The 15,441-nt window shown below is 36.3% G+C and overlaps 1 protein-coding gene across 1 annotated transcript in view; it reads left to right on the top strand.

The window, feature by feature from the left end:
• LOC116856923 (fibronectin type III domain containing protein 3C1-like) overlaps positions 1-15,441 on the top strand; it is a 51,550-nt gene that overhangs the window by 12,098 nt on the left and 24,011 nt on the right. The window contains exons 10-22 of the mRNA XM_032840643.1: positions 386-445; positions 795-933; positions 1,450-1,503; positions 1,618-1,739; positions 1,824-1,998; positions 3,164-3,250; positions 3,454-3,592; positions 4,168-4,236; positions 4,820-4,938; positions 5,291-5,396; positions 6,575-6,678; positions 6,879-6,992; positions 8,603-8,752. Coding sequence (XP_032696534.1) covers positions 386-445; positions 795-933; positions 1,450-1,503; positions 1,618-1,739; positions 1,824-1,998; positions 3,164-3,250; positions 3,454-3,592; positions 4,168-4,236; positions 4,820-4,938; positions 5,291-5,396; positions 6,575-6,678; positions 6,879-6,992; positions 8,603-8,752 — 1,438 coding nt within the window. The remainder of the gene's footprint in view (positions 1-385; positions 446-794; positions 934-1,449; positions 1,504-1,617; positions 1,740-1,823; positions 1,999-3,163; positions 3,251-3,453; positions 3,593-4,167; positions 4,237-4,819; positions 4,939-5,290; positions 5,397-6,574; positions 6,679-6,878; positions 6,993-8,602; positions 8,753-15,441) is intronic.

Below are 15,441 nucleotides of genomic sequence, written 5' to 3'. Positions count from 1 at the left end.
TGCAAATGAAGAATTTGGGGGTTTTTTAATGATTTTTTTAAAATTTTATTTATTTATTTATTTGAGAGAGAGAATGAGCAGGGGGAAGGGCAGAGAGAGAGGGAAAAGCAGACTCCCCATGGAGCAGGGAACCTGATGCGGGCTTGATCCCAGGACCCCAGGATCATGACCTGAGCCAAAGGCAGTCACTTAACCAACTGACCCACTCAGGGTGCCCCAAGAATTTGAAGTGTTAGTATCACCTTTTGACATTCTTATAAAATGGGCTAAAATTATCTAAATTTCAAGGAAAATTGTGCTTCTTTGTCACTTGAATATGTAAGATTAGGACTGTTAGCTATTAAATACTTGTAAGATCATTTATAAAGAAATATTATGTTCACAGTGGTGATGGAGTTATATTTACTCTACTTGATCTACAGCCATCCATGGCCTATTTCGTAAGGTAAGAACTCCATCCTACACAACCCCTACCCACACTGCAGCCAGGCAGACTCCCCAGTCTGTATCAGTTTACTACTTGATTTCTACAGTCAGCATTGCTACTTGCCAACAGAATGGCCCATCCTTTATGCTTCAAAACAGCCCTCTTCAAATCCATCGTTAGTTCACTTTCTTTCACTTAGTACTGGTGAGAGGGCAATTTGGGAGCCATTACTTGTAACAATCCTACTTGGCTCTATTAGAAAATTTTTTATAATTAGCTCCTAATATGTATCAGGGAATTCAAGTATCCAATTTAGTACATGTAAGGATAAATATTTGAAAGCTTACAACTGTCATTACATTTTTAGAATTACGACCATAAGAAGCTCAGCACATAGAATTATGTCTGAAGTGGTTAGCTTCACAACTCCAGGTTGTGAACCAGACCCTCCACTTGCACCCAGACTAATTAACAGATCCAAGAGCAGCCTGAATTTACAGTGGAAAGTAAGTATTTTACTGCCAAAGTCTCCTCAACATGTCTTAATTTAAAAACATGCTTTCTACTTTCTCCTAAATTTTAAATATGAAATTATGCATGCCTCAATTGACCTATTTCCCTAGCACTTTTCCTTTTTCCATAATCATCTTTCTCTTCTATTTATAAGAAGCATAAAGTAAACTGAGAAATGTCAATCATAATTTCAATTAGTAAAAGTTGAAGTGACAAGTTCTATAACCTAAATTTATTTATAATTGTAGTTACCAACAAATCTGCCTCTTAATTAAGTATTAACTTTCTTTATTACATAAAACTTTGAAAACAAAACAAGACATAGGATTTGGGTATGTCTTATAGACTGTAAAAAAATGCATTTTAACTTTTAAATCTGGGTTGCTTTAAAAACAAAATGTAAGCAGATTAATTTTACAATAATTTCAATCACTTTAATTATATAGTATGTACGTACATATACTGTATAAAAACAGAACATCATAATTTTATCTTTCTGACATATTTAGGGTTCCAATGATAACGGTTCCAAAATAAACAGCTTCCTTTTGGAATGGGATGAGGTAAACCATGTTATTTCTTAAAGGCACTTGTTTATAAATGGTTATTAATATTATGATGAATTTTTATATTTGCAGCATTTTACAATATTCTAACATTTTTCATCTATTACTAAGGGCAAAAGTGAAGGCTTCAAAAGTTGCTATATGGGTACCATGAAACAGCACAAGATCCTTAAATTGAATGCTTCTACAAAATATTCATTCAGACTAGCTGCCAAAAATAACTTTGGATTGAGGTACATTGAATTATTGCAATATTTAAAAGTCTATACTTTAATAAGAACCTGAAAATAACTTTTCCATGTTAATTTATTTTTCAGTGATTTCAGTGAAATAGCAGTCTTTCATACATCAGGAACTATGCCTTCAACACCTTCACCTCCTAAGCTAAAAGAAGCAGGAATCTGTAATTTGTCACTAGAATGGTGTGCCCCACCTAACCCAAATCCAAATGACAGTCTTACTTATGTACTAGAAATGGAAGAAGCAGGATCTGTAAGTTTTCTTTTCACATGCTTTAATCTCCAACTTCAGTTTTAGGTACATTTTACATGCATCTCATACTGAAAATTTTTAGATTTAATTTCTTTTTTTAAGTTTTTATTTAAATTCCAATTAGTTGGGATACCTGGGTGGCTCGGTTGGTTAAGCATCTGCCTACTGCTCAGGTCATGATCCCAGGGTCCTGGGATGAAGTCCAGCATCAGGCTACTGAGCCCGCTTCTCCCTCTGCCTGCCACTCTCCCTGCTTTTGCTCTCTCTCTCTAACAAATAAATAAAATCTTTTAAATAAATAAATTAGTTAATTTCAGTTAGCTAACAGTGTGATATTAGTTTCAGGTGTACAATTTAGTGAGTCAACACTTAAATATAACACCCAGTGCTCGTCACAAGTGCACTCCTTAATCACCATCACCTATTTCACCCATCCCCCCACCCACTTCCCTTTTGGGAACCATCATTTTGTTCTCTACAGTTAAGAATCTATTTCTCAGACTTCCTCCTTTTTCCCTTATGACTAAGCTAATTTCTACTCAATCAAACTGCATGATTCCCGTCTCTGTGTTCTAGATGGGACCAATGCTGAGCCAAGGTTAGGTAAGCCAGTACAGGAAGTTCTGAAGGTACCTAAATACTAGAAGATTAGCTAAAAGCAGCAGCAGCCATAACAACACAATAGATACATGGTGAAGTATGTTAGTTCTTCAACTTTGGGCCTATCCCAGACGACCTTGCATGGTCACACAGATTCTCTGCACACTGCTAACAGGACAAACCCTTTCCTCATCTCCCTGGATTCCTGATGTGGGTGGGCAAACTGTCTATACTAAAACAAGTCTATACTAAATAGGCTACACAACTTAAAAGGCAGCTGAACATTTTATGTTATGTATATTTTATCACATTTTATATAAAGCAACTAACATTTAGGAAGAGTTCTGTATAATTAATATGCTAAATGCCTTCATCTACATTATCTCATTACATCCTTTTAAAAAAGGAGCCCTTTAAAGTAGAAAGTATCTCCATTTTTTTTAATAGAGAAACTAAGGATCAGAGAGACTAAGGGACTAGCTCAGGACCACCCAGATGGAAAATAAGCTGAAGCTGGAACTTGAATCTAAGCCTAATTCCTAAATTCATTGTCTTTCATTTCCAGGGGTTGGGTTTTAAACCTAAATATAATGGAGAAGACCTCTCATGCACTATAAGAAATCTTCAGAGAAGTACTACATACAAGTTTAGGGTATGTGGCTATAATTTATAAATTTGTATCATATTTTTAATATTAAATTATATTCTTCCTGGAGATGAAAAATGATTTTTACATTTAATTCTCAGAAATCTTCAGATAACTTGCTTTATAATATTATTTGCAAACTATGCATGTTTTCAAATCACATATTTATTCCCAGTGGTCAACCAAGATATTCTCTTTTACTCAAACAGATCTTTGCCTACAATCTGGAAGGAAGGAGTAACCCCAGTGGAGAAGTAAAATATACTACCTATCCAGATAAGCCTGGATCCCCTAAAACACCATATATAAAGGGAAAAGTCTATGCAAACAGAGTAAAAATTGGATGGGGTAACGTTTTTTTATTTAAAATGTACCTTTTCTGTCTTAATATTAACTGTTGAGAAGAAATCTTCCTCTAATTGTCCTCAGCTTTATAAAATATTCTCTTAAATTACTTGCATTTGAAATATTTCACCATATAAATGAGTTCAGTTGTAAATGGCATTTTTTATAGTTCTCTATTGAGTTCTCTATTGTTATCTCATTAATTCACACATGAACAAATCACTACATTTTATACGAGCCCTCAAAAATTATGGTTATTCCAAGTAAGATTATATCTAATATAGAGGCCACAATTTAAAAGACACATCAATGGTTAATGCCAACTTGACAAGAAATTATGTTTTTATAAATCATTTTGCCTCTAAACCGGCAAAATCTACTTCAAGGTACAAATACTTAACATTTTATTTTCTTCCAAGAACTTTAAAATCTTACTTGTCTCATGTCTAATATTAATCTCCTATTAAGTTTCATGTTTGTATTTTTTCTTCATAAAAAATTTAATTTATAAGATAACATTCCAGTGAAAGACTTTTAAGTTTATTTAAGAATAATTTTAATTTTATTTCTCTTTTCAGAACCACCCAAAGATAATGGTGGGACATACATTTCAAGTTACAGTTTAGAAGTCAGTGAAAATTCAGATGGTAAGACATCATGATTTTTTTTCAAAGTTAAATTATAAGGTTTTTAAAAAGTTTTAATTTAAATTCCAGTTAGTTAACATGCAGTGTAATATTAGTTTCAGGTGTACAATATAGTGATTCAACACTTCCATACAACACCTGGTGCTCATCACAACTGTGCATCATGATTTTTTAAAGTTTTTATTTTGAAATAGTTTTAGGCTTATCCAGAGTTGTCAAAAATAGTGTAGAGAATTCCTGTATATAACCTTCATTCAGTTTCTCCTAAAATTAATATCTTACATTACCATAGTACAATTATCAAAACCAGGAATTTGGCATTGGTACAATACTATAAACTAATCCAACTTACTTGGATTTCTCCATTTTTTAGTAGCATTTTATGTTTATTTACTGATCTTTTATTTTTTTATGGCTAGTTCTATAAGGAATACAATAATTTAACTATTGTAAATAGGTAACTGGGACACGGTTAATTTCCAAAATGCTTATTTCTTAGACTATACATGAGAAAATAATGGGACCCATAAAATTTATAAGCTACATGTAGATAAATTAGATAAATTTGCTTTTATCCCTTCAGAGAATTTCTGGAAAATAATCTACAATGGAACCACAAAGGAATTTCTATATAATCACCTGCAACCTGGTACTACATATAAATTGAGAGTCTTTTGTACTTCACCTATAGGTCAAAGCCAGGTGAGGAAATAGAGAGGGAAGTGCTTAAATTAAAGACTGAAATAACCTGGGCGCCTGGGTGGCTCAGTGGGTTAAGCCGCTGCCTTCGGCTCAGGTCATGATCTCAGGGTCCTGGGATCGAGTCCCACATCGGGCTCTCTGCTCAGCAGGGAACCTGCTTCCCTCTCTCTCTCTCTCTCTCTGCCTGCCTCTCCATCTACTTGTGATCTCTCTCTGTCAAATAAATAAATAAAATCTTAAAAAAAAAAAAAAAAAAAAAAAAAAAAAGACTGAAATAACCTATATTACTAAATGTTTTAAAAAACTGAATTTGAATTTAATATAATCATAAGGTATTTTGTATTTCTCTTAGCCTTCAGATATATTGACTATTCAAACACCTACACTTTCTTCTGCATCTTGCCATCCTCCACCCTTGAATGGTGAAGCGAAGACCAAAGAAACCAACATCAAATGTGGTGAGGCATCTTGTATGATTTGAAGGACTTCACCTAAATTTCTTGTTTTGTAACCTCTGATTTTAATTAACTAATGTTATTAAGGGAGAGTAAGTGCAATTTTTACTATAAAATCAAATAATATTTAGAAAACTCTTATTTGGTAATTGAAATCACAATAATTTTTGAAGTATAATTAACATTCAGTGTTATACTAGTTTCAGGTGAACAACATATTGATTCAATAATTCTATGCATTAGTCATGCTCATCACAATAGGTATAATCACCATCTATCACCACACAATGTTATTACAATATTACTGATTATAGTCCAATGCTATACTTTTCATCTCCATGACTTACTTATTTTATACCTAAAAGTTTGTACCTCTTAATGCCCTTTATCTATTCTGCCCATCCCTCCACCCACATCTCCCCTGGCAGCCACCAATTTGTTCTCTGTATTTAAAAATCTAGGGGTTTGGGGGCACCTGGGTGGCTCAGCGGGTTAAAGCCTCTGCCTTCGGCTCAGGTCATGATCCCAGGATCCTGGGATCGAGCCCCGCATCAGACTCTCTGCTCAGCGCGGAGACGGCTTCCTCCTCTCTCTCTGCCTGCCTCTCTGCCTACTTCTGATTTCTGTCAAATAAATAAATAAAATAAAATAAATCTAAAAATCTAGGGGTTTGGGGGGGGTTTTTGGGGGGGAAGTATTTGGTTGGTTTGTTTTTTAGATTCCACGTATAAGTGAAATCATACAGTATTTCTCTGATTCACAACACTTAGTAAATACCCTCTAGGTCCATCCATATTGTCATAAATGTTTTAAATGTTGAAACAAATTTAAAAGTTAATTGACAGGGGCACCTGGGTGGCTCAGTCGGTTGGACGGCTGCCTTCAGCCCAGGTCATGGTCCTGGGGTCCTGGGATGGAGTCCCATATTGGGCTCCCTGCTCAGTGGAGAGCCTGCTTCTCTCTCTCCCTCTGCTGCTCTACCTGCTTGTATCTCTTGCTCTCTCTGTCAAATAAATAAATAAAATCTTTTTTAAGTTAATTGACACAAATTAATATGAGTTTTCTGTTACTTTTTTAAGTGTTTTGACATTGTGTCTCCTGAAATTATTTTGTATTATTTTAAAGGAATACCCTTAAAATTATTTGCAAATTTTTAAAGTTTATTCTGTACATTTTTGTAGATAATCATCCTAATGAAAACCCTGAAGCACCTGCATATGTCAAAAAGGCAGAAGATAACCAAGATGACAAAAAAGGAAACCCTAGTTCCAAAGTGAGATGCATAGTGAGTAAATTAATTTCTGAAGAATCCAGTTTCTGGTTAAAAGTAGTTAATAGTGTTGGGAAAGTTATATTGTTCAGATGATCCATTCATGGTTCATTTCACTTTGGATGAATATATGCTTCTATTTCCTGTCAGGGTGGGGAGAGACCACACCTGCACAGTAGTTTTGTGTTTTCTTATTTGTTTATGTTTACTTGTAGTTGGGATCTCACCCACTGAAGTGTGAAACTGCACCAGTCCCAAGCCTTCCTTCTCAATGTGGTTTACCTGTCCTAACCTGCAAGGGTCCAACCTGTGTTGTTATTAGTTGGGTGGTATGTTATAAATTTATTTTTCTTAATTTTGTTGATATAAGAGCACAGTAATTGGTTTAGTATTGTTTCTTGAAAGTTTACAACTCCCTAAGGAGTCGGAGTTTAGATTAATGCTCCATAAATCTTGGACAATGGTTCTAGAACACACATAACACCTAATACTAGTACTATTGGAAAGGGTAAGGCAAGGGACACCTGGGTGGCTCAGTCAGTTAAGTGTCTGCCTTTGGATCAGGTCATGATCCCAGGGTCCTGGGTTTGCGTCCTACATCAAGCTCCTCACTCAGTGGGGAGCCTGCTTCTCCCTCTACCTCTCTCTCTCTGACAAATAAATAAATAAAATATTTAAAGAAAAAAAGAAATAAAGGCTAAGACTAGGGGTACCTGAGTGGCTCAGTCGATTGAGGGTCTGACTCAGTTTTGGCTCAAGTTACGATCTCAGGTCTTGAGATCAAGTCCTACATCAGTCTCCATCCTCAGCATAGAATCTTCTTGAGATTCCCCCATCCACCCCCCACCCCTGCTTTTACCTGCTCTCTAAAATATATAAGTAAATAAAATATTAAAAAGGAAAAATGAGGGGAACCTGGGTGGCTCAGTCGTTAAGCATCTGCCTTCAGCTCAGGTCATGATCTCAGGATCCTGGGATCGAGCCCCACATCAGGCTCCCTGCTCAGCAGTAAGCCTGCTTCTCCCTCTCCCTGCCCCCACTTCTGTTCCTTCTCTTGCTCTCTCTCCCTCTCTCTGTCGAATAAATAAATATTCTTAAAAATTAATAAATAAATATAAATAAATAAATAAATGGCTAAAACTATGGTAATCCTGCTTTCCAGACTCTTTATTTATAAAGATTAATAAATTTGGAAAACCAAATAAGTGATCATTAGATAACTAATTTAATTTTTAAAACCAAAACAAGAGATAATAAATCAATTTATAGAACTCAGTATTTTTTTAAAGCTTCACTGGGAAATCTCTGGTACTGTTTGTTTACATGTAACTCTACAATATGACACATTAAAAACGTGACTATGAGATAGTGAAGTTTTAAAAAATGTTTTGCATCCATGTGAATAGCTCCCCATTTAAATAAGCTCAAAAAACAAAAACAAAAAAAGTCCTAGTTATTAAGCCACCTACATATCTTTGAATTTTTCTTCCATTCTTCCCAGAATCTAGCAGAGGGTATGTTAGCATTGACACAAAAGCTTTAGTTTGATAATAATAAATGACAAGTCTGATTACAGCACTGTACGAAATCCAGAGAATACTGGAATTCGCATTTGATCCTACTAATCAATAGTCATATTAAGCAACATTAATATATCTAAGTTTGTTTTTTTAAGTAACCTATTTGTGAATAATTTTAACAAATTAAAAATAAGAATTTATCAAATATGTGGGATTAGCCAATCCTTTCTCTTAATTTTATTTGACCCTTTTAATGTTATAGTGCTCTCTTATGTTTAATTATTTCTACACTTGTCTCATACCATTTAATAGATTATGGGTTTTGATATTGAAAAAATTATGTTGTAACTCTCCACAATATCTAGAACAATGACAATTTATAGGAAGAACTCAATTTCTGCTTTTGTTGCATCTTTTAGGTTCCTGTGTGTAATGGTGCTGAAATCACTGAATACAGACTTGAGTGGGGACAAACTGAAGAATCAATGCAGTTGATTTATACTGGCCCTTGTCTAAGCTATGAAGTTAAAAGTCTCATTCCTGCAACTACATATTTTTGCAGAGTTCAGGTAATCCTAACAGTTATTCCAATATAAATAAGACAACAGTTATTAACCTATACTATCTACATCCATAACACTGGCACCAATTCCAGGGTAGTAAATAGAAGGAAGTCACAGACTTCCAAATGTTAAATATTTCTCATGTTCAGCAACATCATTCTGAGCTTCTTCACCTAGCATATAAAGCCCCACATACTCAGGAACCTACTTTTTATTCCAACCTGATCTGCCATTATTTTTTCCACAGTTCTGTTTCCCAATTTACCTTGAACTTTACAATCACCTGAAATGCTTGTTTAAAACACTGACTCTGGCACCTTCACTCAGACCTACCACATCAAAATATCTAATTTAGTGACTTGTTAATACGTAAAATTAAAAAGCACTCAATGTGATAATTATCATCAATTGGGAAAAACTTCAGAAAAATATTTCAAACAAGTCTATTCTACCACCACCCCAAGTATGCCTTTTACATTTGTTCATACCTTATCCATTGCCTATCTTGTCTCATAAAACCTTAGCTGGAAATGATCTCTTCCTCCTCTGAACTACTATAATTTTAAGACACACAACTTTAAGGTTTGGGGAGTCAATCCAAATTTGGAATGATCTGATATGTTGTCCCTATAAACTAAAGCCATTGAATTGTAGGAGCCCTAATATGGAAAATCTAAGCTCCGTCTTCCAGATTGCCTTTCATCATTGGAAGTAATTTTAAAAAAATCTTTTGTCAACTTTTTTGGGTATCTAAAAAAAATGACAATATATATTTGTGAGAAGGTCACTGCAATTGTCCAAAGGACAGGTGAGTTTATTAATATTAAAGATGCTACAATGGGAATGCTAAGACATTAATGGATTTGAAAGATATTTGAGAGGTAAAAATCCATGGAATGTGATCCTGCCAAGACAGAATGTTCCCATACCTCCCAGGTCCTCCTTCATATAACTTAAAAAAAAGGAACATAACACAACAAACAAGCATAGTTAGACTATGAATGGTGAAAAGAAAGAAAAATGTAAAAAGAAAAAGATCCTACAGACCTCACAACTTGAAAAACAACACAGTAATGAGCCCCACTGGGTTTTGTTATCACCTGACGTTGTCCCAAAAAGGGTATGGGAGAAGCTTCTGTTTCAGAACTGCCAACAGAGACAGGAAAAAAACTTCAAAAAAAAGCCTATATCCCACCAACAAAACGACTGAGAAAATGCTAGCCTAACCACAGAAAATCTCTTAAGTAATGCCCACCTTACTCCAGCCAAATGAAATTGAAATCTCAAATAAAAAACCACACACGGGGGTGCCTGGATGGCTCAGTCATTAAGCAACTGCCTTCGGCTCAGGTTGTGATCCCCCAGGCTCCTGGGATCAAGCCCCACATTGGGCTCCCTTCTCGGTGGGAAGCCTGCTTCTCCCTCTCCCACTCCCTCTACTTGTATTCCCTCTCTCATCATCTCTCTCTCTCTATGTGTCAAATAAATAAAATCTTAAAAAGATAAATAAAATATAAAAAACTACACACATTCCAGCTATTCCCTACCCCTGAAATTTCAACAGGCCGAGTAGGAAGCTGACCATCCAAGCCACCCCAGAAGCAAGGAACATGGTCCAGTATCTCTACCCAGTGGTTTCAGTTCCAACAGGGCCAAGCACAGAGTTAATCTTCCTTTCACTGCCTGGCAAAATCAGGCAGTGCTCTGCTCCCATCCCCTGCCAACTGGTGTTAGTATGGCCAAGCAGGGACCTTATGATCTTCCACACCTCTTTGATGGAAGCAGGAAGCAACACTCTAATTCCCCTGAAGGGTTAGTGTTGGCAAACTCAACTTCCACCCTCACCCAGCAGCAATAGATTGGCCAAGATGGTGTGAGTCAGGCTAGTTAGCCCTCTACTTCCTTCCTACCCTTGTGTCAGTGAAGCTCAATGAGAAGTTTAATTTTTTAATTGAAGTATAATTCAATTGACATACAATATTTTTATTATTATGTTCAATTAGCCAGCATATAGTTCATCATTAATTTTTGATGTGCTCAATGATTCACTAGTAGTGTATAACACCCAGTGCTCATGCCCACAAGTGCCATCCTTAATACCCATCACCCAGTTACCCAATCCCCTGACCCCCTCCTCACTTCAGTAGCCCTCAGTTTGGTTCCTGGAGTCAAGTCTTTCATGGTTTGTCTCCTTCTCTGATTTCTTCCCATTCAGTTCTCCCTCCCTTCCCCTATGGTCCTCCATGCTATTCCTTATGTTCCACATATGAGTGAAACCATATGATAATTATCTTTCTCTGCTTGACTTATTTCATTTAGCATAATCCCCTCCAGTTCCATCCATGTCAACGCAAATGGTAGGTATTCATCCTTCCTGATGGCTGAATAATATTCCATTGTATATAAGAACCACATCTTCTTTATCCATTCCTCTGTTGAAGGACATCTCAGCTCCTTCCACAGTTTGGCTATCATGGACACTGCTGCTATGAACACCGGGGTACAGGTGCCCCTTCTTTCACCACATCTATATCGTTGGGGTAAATACCTAGTAGTGCAATTGCTGGGTTATTGGTTACCTCTATTTTTAATATCTTGAGGAACTTCCATACTGTTTTCCAGAGTGACTGTACCAGCTTGCATTCCCATCAACGGTGTAATAGGGTTCCAGTTTCTCCACATCCTTGCCAACATCTGTTGTTTCCTGTCTAATTATTTTTTTGCCATTCTAACTGGTGTAAGGCGCTCTATCACTGTGGTTTTGATTTTTATTTCCATGATGGCCAGTGATGTTGAACTTTTTTTCATGTGTCTGTTACCATTTGTATGTCTTCTTTGGAGAAGTGTCTGTTCATGTCTTCTGCCCATTCCTTGACTATATTATTTGTCTTTTGGGGTGTTGAGTTTAAGAAGTTCTTTATAGATCTTGGATACCAGCCTTTTATATGTAAAGTCACTTGCAAATATCTTCTCCCATTCCGTGGTTTGTCTTTCAATTTCGTTGACTATTTCCTTTGCTCTGCAAAAGCTTTTTATCTTGATGAAGTCCCAAAAGTTCATTCTTGCTTTTGTTTCCCTTGCCTTTAGAAACATGTCTTGAAAGAGGTTGCTGTGGCCAGTGTCAAAGAGGTTACTGCCTATGTTCTCCTCTAGGATTTTGATGGATTCCTGTCTCACATTTAGGTCTTCATTCATTTTGAATTTGTTTTTGTGTATGGTATAAGAGAATGGTCCAGTTTCATTCTTCTGCATGTGGCTGTCCAGTTTTTCCAGCATCATTTATTGAAGAGACTGTCCTTTTTCCATTGGATTTTCTTTTTTGATTTGTCAAAGACTGTGACTACAAAGTTTAGATTTCTGGGGTCTCTATTCTGTTCAACTGATCCATGTGTCTGTTTTTGTGCCAGTAGCATGCTGTCTTGATGATCAAAACTTTGTAATATAGCTTGAAGTCAGGCTGTGATGCCCCAGCTTTGGTTTTATTTTTCAACAATTCCCTGGCCATTCAGGGTCTTTTCTGGTTCCATACCCATTTTAGGATTGCTTATTCCACATCTGTGAAAAATGTTGATGGTATTTTTATAGGGATTGCATTGAATGTGTAGATTGCTCCGGGCAGTATAGACATTTTAACAATGTTTACTCTTCCAATCCATGAGCATGGAATGTTTTTCCATCTCTTTGTGTCTTCCTCAATTTCTTTCATAAGCGTTCTGTAGCCTCTAGAGTGTAGATCCTTTACCTATTTGGTTAGGTTTATTCCTAGGTATGTGTTATAGTTTTGGGTGCTTATTGTAAATGGAATTGATTCCTTAATTTCTCTTTCTTCACTCACATTGTTAGTTTATAGAAATGCAACTTATTTCTGTGCATTGATTTTGTATCCTGCCACGTTGCTGAATTTTTATCAGTTCTAATAACTTGGGGATGTAGTCATTCACATTTTCCACATAAAGTAACATGTCATTTGAGAAGAGAGAGAGTTTGACTTCTTTGCTAATTTGAATGCCTTTTATTTCTTCTTGTTTGATTGCTGAGGCTAGGACATCTAGTACTATGTTGAACAAAAGTGGTGAGAGTGGGCATCCCTTTTGTGTTCCTGACCTTAAGGGAAAAGCTCTCAGCTTTTTCCCCATTGTGAATAATATTCACTGTCTGCTTTTCATGGACAGTTTTTATGATATGGAGGTATGGTCCTTCTATCCCTATATTTCAAAGAGTTTTAATCAGGAAAGGATGTTGTATTTTGTCAAATGCTTTTTCTGCATCAACTGAGAGGATCATAAGGTTCTTGTCTCCTTTTTTATTAACATATAATGTATTATTTGTTTCAGGGGTACAGGTCTATGAATCATCAGGCATACACAATTCACACCTTTCACCATAGTACATACCCTCCCCAATGTCCATAACCCAGACAACCTATCCCTCCCCCCACCCCCCAGCAACCCTCAGTTTGTTTCCTGAGATTAAGAGTCTCTTATGGTTTGTCTCCCTCCCTGGTCACGTCTTGTTTCATTTTTCCCTCCCTTCCCACCATGACCCCCTACCCTGCCTATCAAATTGCTCATATCAAAGAGATCAGATGATAATTGTCTTTCTCTGATTGACTTATTCTTGTCCCTTCTTTGTTAATGTGATCTATCACATTGACTGATTTGCAAATGTTGAACCACCCTTACATCCCAGGAATAAACCCCACCTGGTCATGTAAAATAATCCTTTTAATATATCATTGGAACCTATTGGCTAGGATCTTGTTGTGTATTTTGGAATCTGTGCTCATCATGGGTATTGGTATGTAAACATCCTTTTTGATGGGGTCTTTGTCTGCTGGGGATCACGGTAATACTGGCCTCATAGCACAAGTTTGGAAGTTTTCCTTCTATTTCTATTTTTTGGAATAGCTTCAGTAGAATAGGTATGATTTCTTTAAATATTTGGTAGAATTCCCCCTGGGAAGCCATCTGGCCCTGGAGTATGGCTTTTGGGGAGGTCTTTGATTACTGCTTCAATTTTGTTACTGGTTATTGGTCCATTCAGATTGTCTGTTTCTTCCTGTTTCAGTCTTAGTAGTTTATAAGTTTCCAGGAAGGCATCCATTTCTTCCAAATTGCTTAATTTGTTGGCATATAGTTGCTGGTAATAATTTCTAATAATTGTTTCTATTTCTTTGGTGTTAGTTATTATCTTTTCCATTTCATTCATGATTTTGATTTGGGCCCTTTCCCTTTACTTTTGGATAAATCCAGCCAGAGGTTTAATGATCTTTTTAATTCTTAACTATTGAAATATATGAATTTAGTGCGATAATATTGCCTATAAAGTCCCTGTTTTTATAGATTCTCTCTTTAAATTTCTGGTCTATATTGCTCTTGGGGTCTTTCTTCTTTTATAGAATCCCCCTTATTTCTTGCAGAGCTGGCTTGATGGTAACATATTCTTTCAGTTTCTGCAAGTCCTGGAAGCTCTTTATCTCTCCCTCCATTCTGAATGACAGCCTTGCTGGCTCAAGTATCCTTGGCTGCATGTTCTTCTCATTTAGTATCATGTCTTTCCAGCCCTTTCTTGCTTGCCAGGTCTCTGCAGATAGGTCTGATGTTATTCTGGTGTTCCTCCCTCCATATGTAAGAAATCTTTTCATCCTAACTGCTCTCAGGATAGCTTCCCTGGCTATAAGATTTGCAAGTTTCACTATGATATGCCAGAGTGTTTGTCTATTTTTATTGATCTTGGGAGGAGGTCCTCTCTTCTTCTTGGACATGAATGCTTGTTTCCTTCCCCAGATTAGGGAAATTCTCAGCTATGATTTGCTAAAATATATCTTCTAGTCCTCTCTCTCCACCCCTCAGGAATCCCAATAATTCTGACCTTGGAATGCTTCATGGTGTCATTGATTTCTCTAAGTCTGTTCTCATAGGTTTCTAGCTGCCTATCCCTATCCTCCTCAGCTTCCTTCCTTTCTATCAGCTTATCTTCTAGATCACTGATTCATTTTTCTGCCTCATTTACCCTGTCTGTTAAAGAGTATCCAGTTTAGACTGCATCTCATTCATAGCATTTTTAAGTTCAGTCTGATTAGATCTCATTTCTGCCCTTAGAGAGTCTATATTGTCAGTAGTGCTTTTCTCATACCTAGCTATTAACTTCAAAATTGCTACCCTGAAATCCATCTCTGACATCTCGCTTATATCCATATCCATTAGCTCTGTGGCAGAGGACATGGTCTCTGGTTCTTTTCTTTGTTGGGCATTCCGCCTTCTAGACATTCTGTTGAGGGGTGGTTAGGGGAATATACAGAGTCCAAAATATCAACCATGACCCAAGCAAAATGCACCTATAAAGAAATCCAGTGGTCAAAAGCTATCACTGATATGCCACCAAAGCCAAGATGATCCAAAACAAGAAAAAGAAAGAAACAAGGGGAAAAAAAGAGGTGGGCAGGGAGAGATAATCTCTCAGTGTGGACACAGCAGGGTGATCTGCCTTTTCCTGCTTGAGTTTTGGTCTGTGTGTTAGAAGACACTATATCCCACTATATATTTCTGATTTCTTTGCAGATATATATATATATATATATATATATGTATGTATATATATATGATTTAATATATAATATATATTTTATATATAAATTTCTGATTTCTTTGCAATATATGTGTGTGTGTGTGTACATATATATACACACACACACA

Source organism: Lontra canadensis, unplaced genomic scaffold (genome assembly GCF_010015895.1).
Source record: "Lontra canadensis isolate GAN:19392208 unplaced genomic scaffold, GSC_riverotter_1.0 scaffold114, whole genome shotgun sequence".
NCBI lineage: Eukaryota > Metazoa > Chordata > Mammalia > Carnivora > Mustelidae > Lontra > Lontra canadensis.
This window is presented reverse-complemented; position numbering and strand designations above follow the sequence as displayed.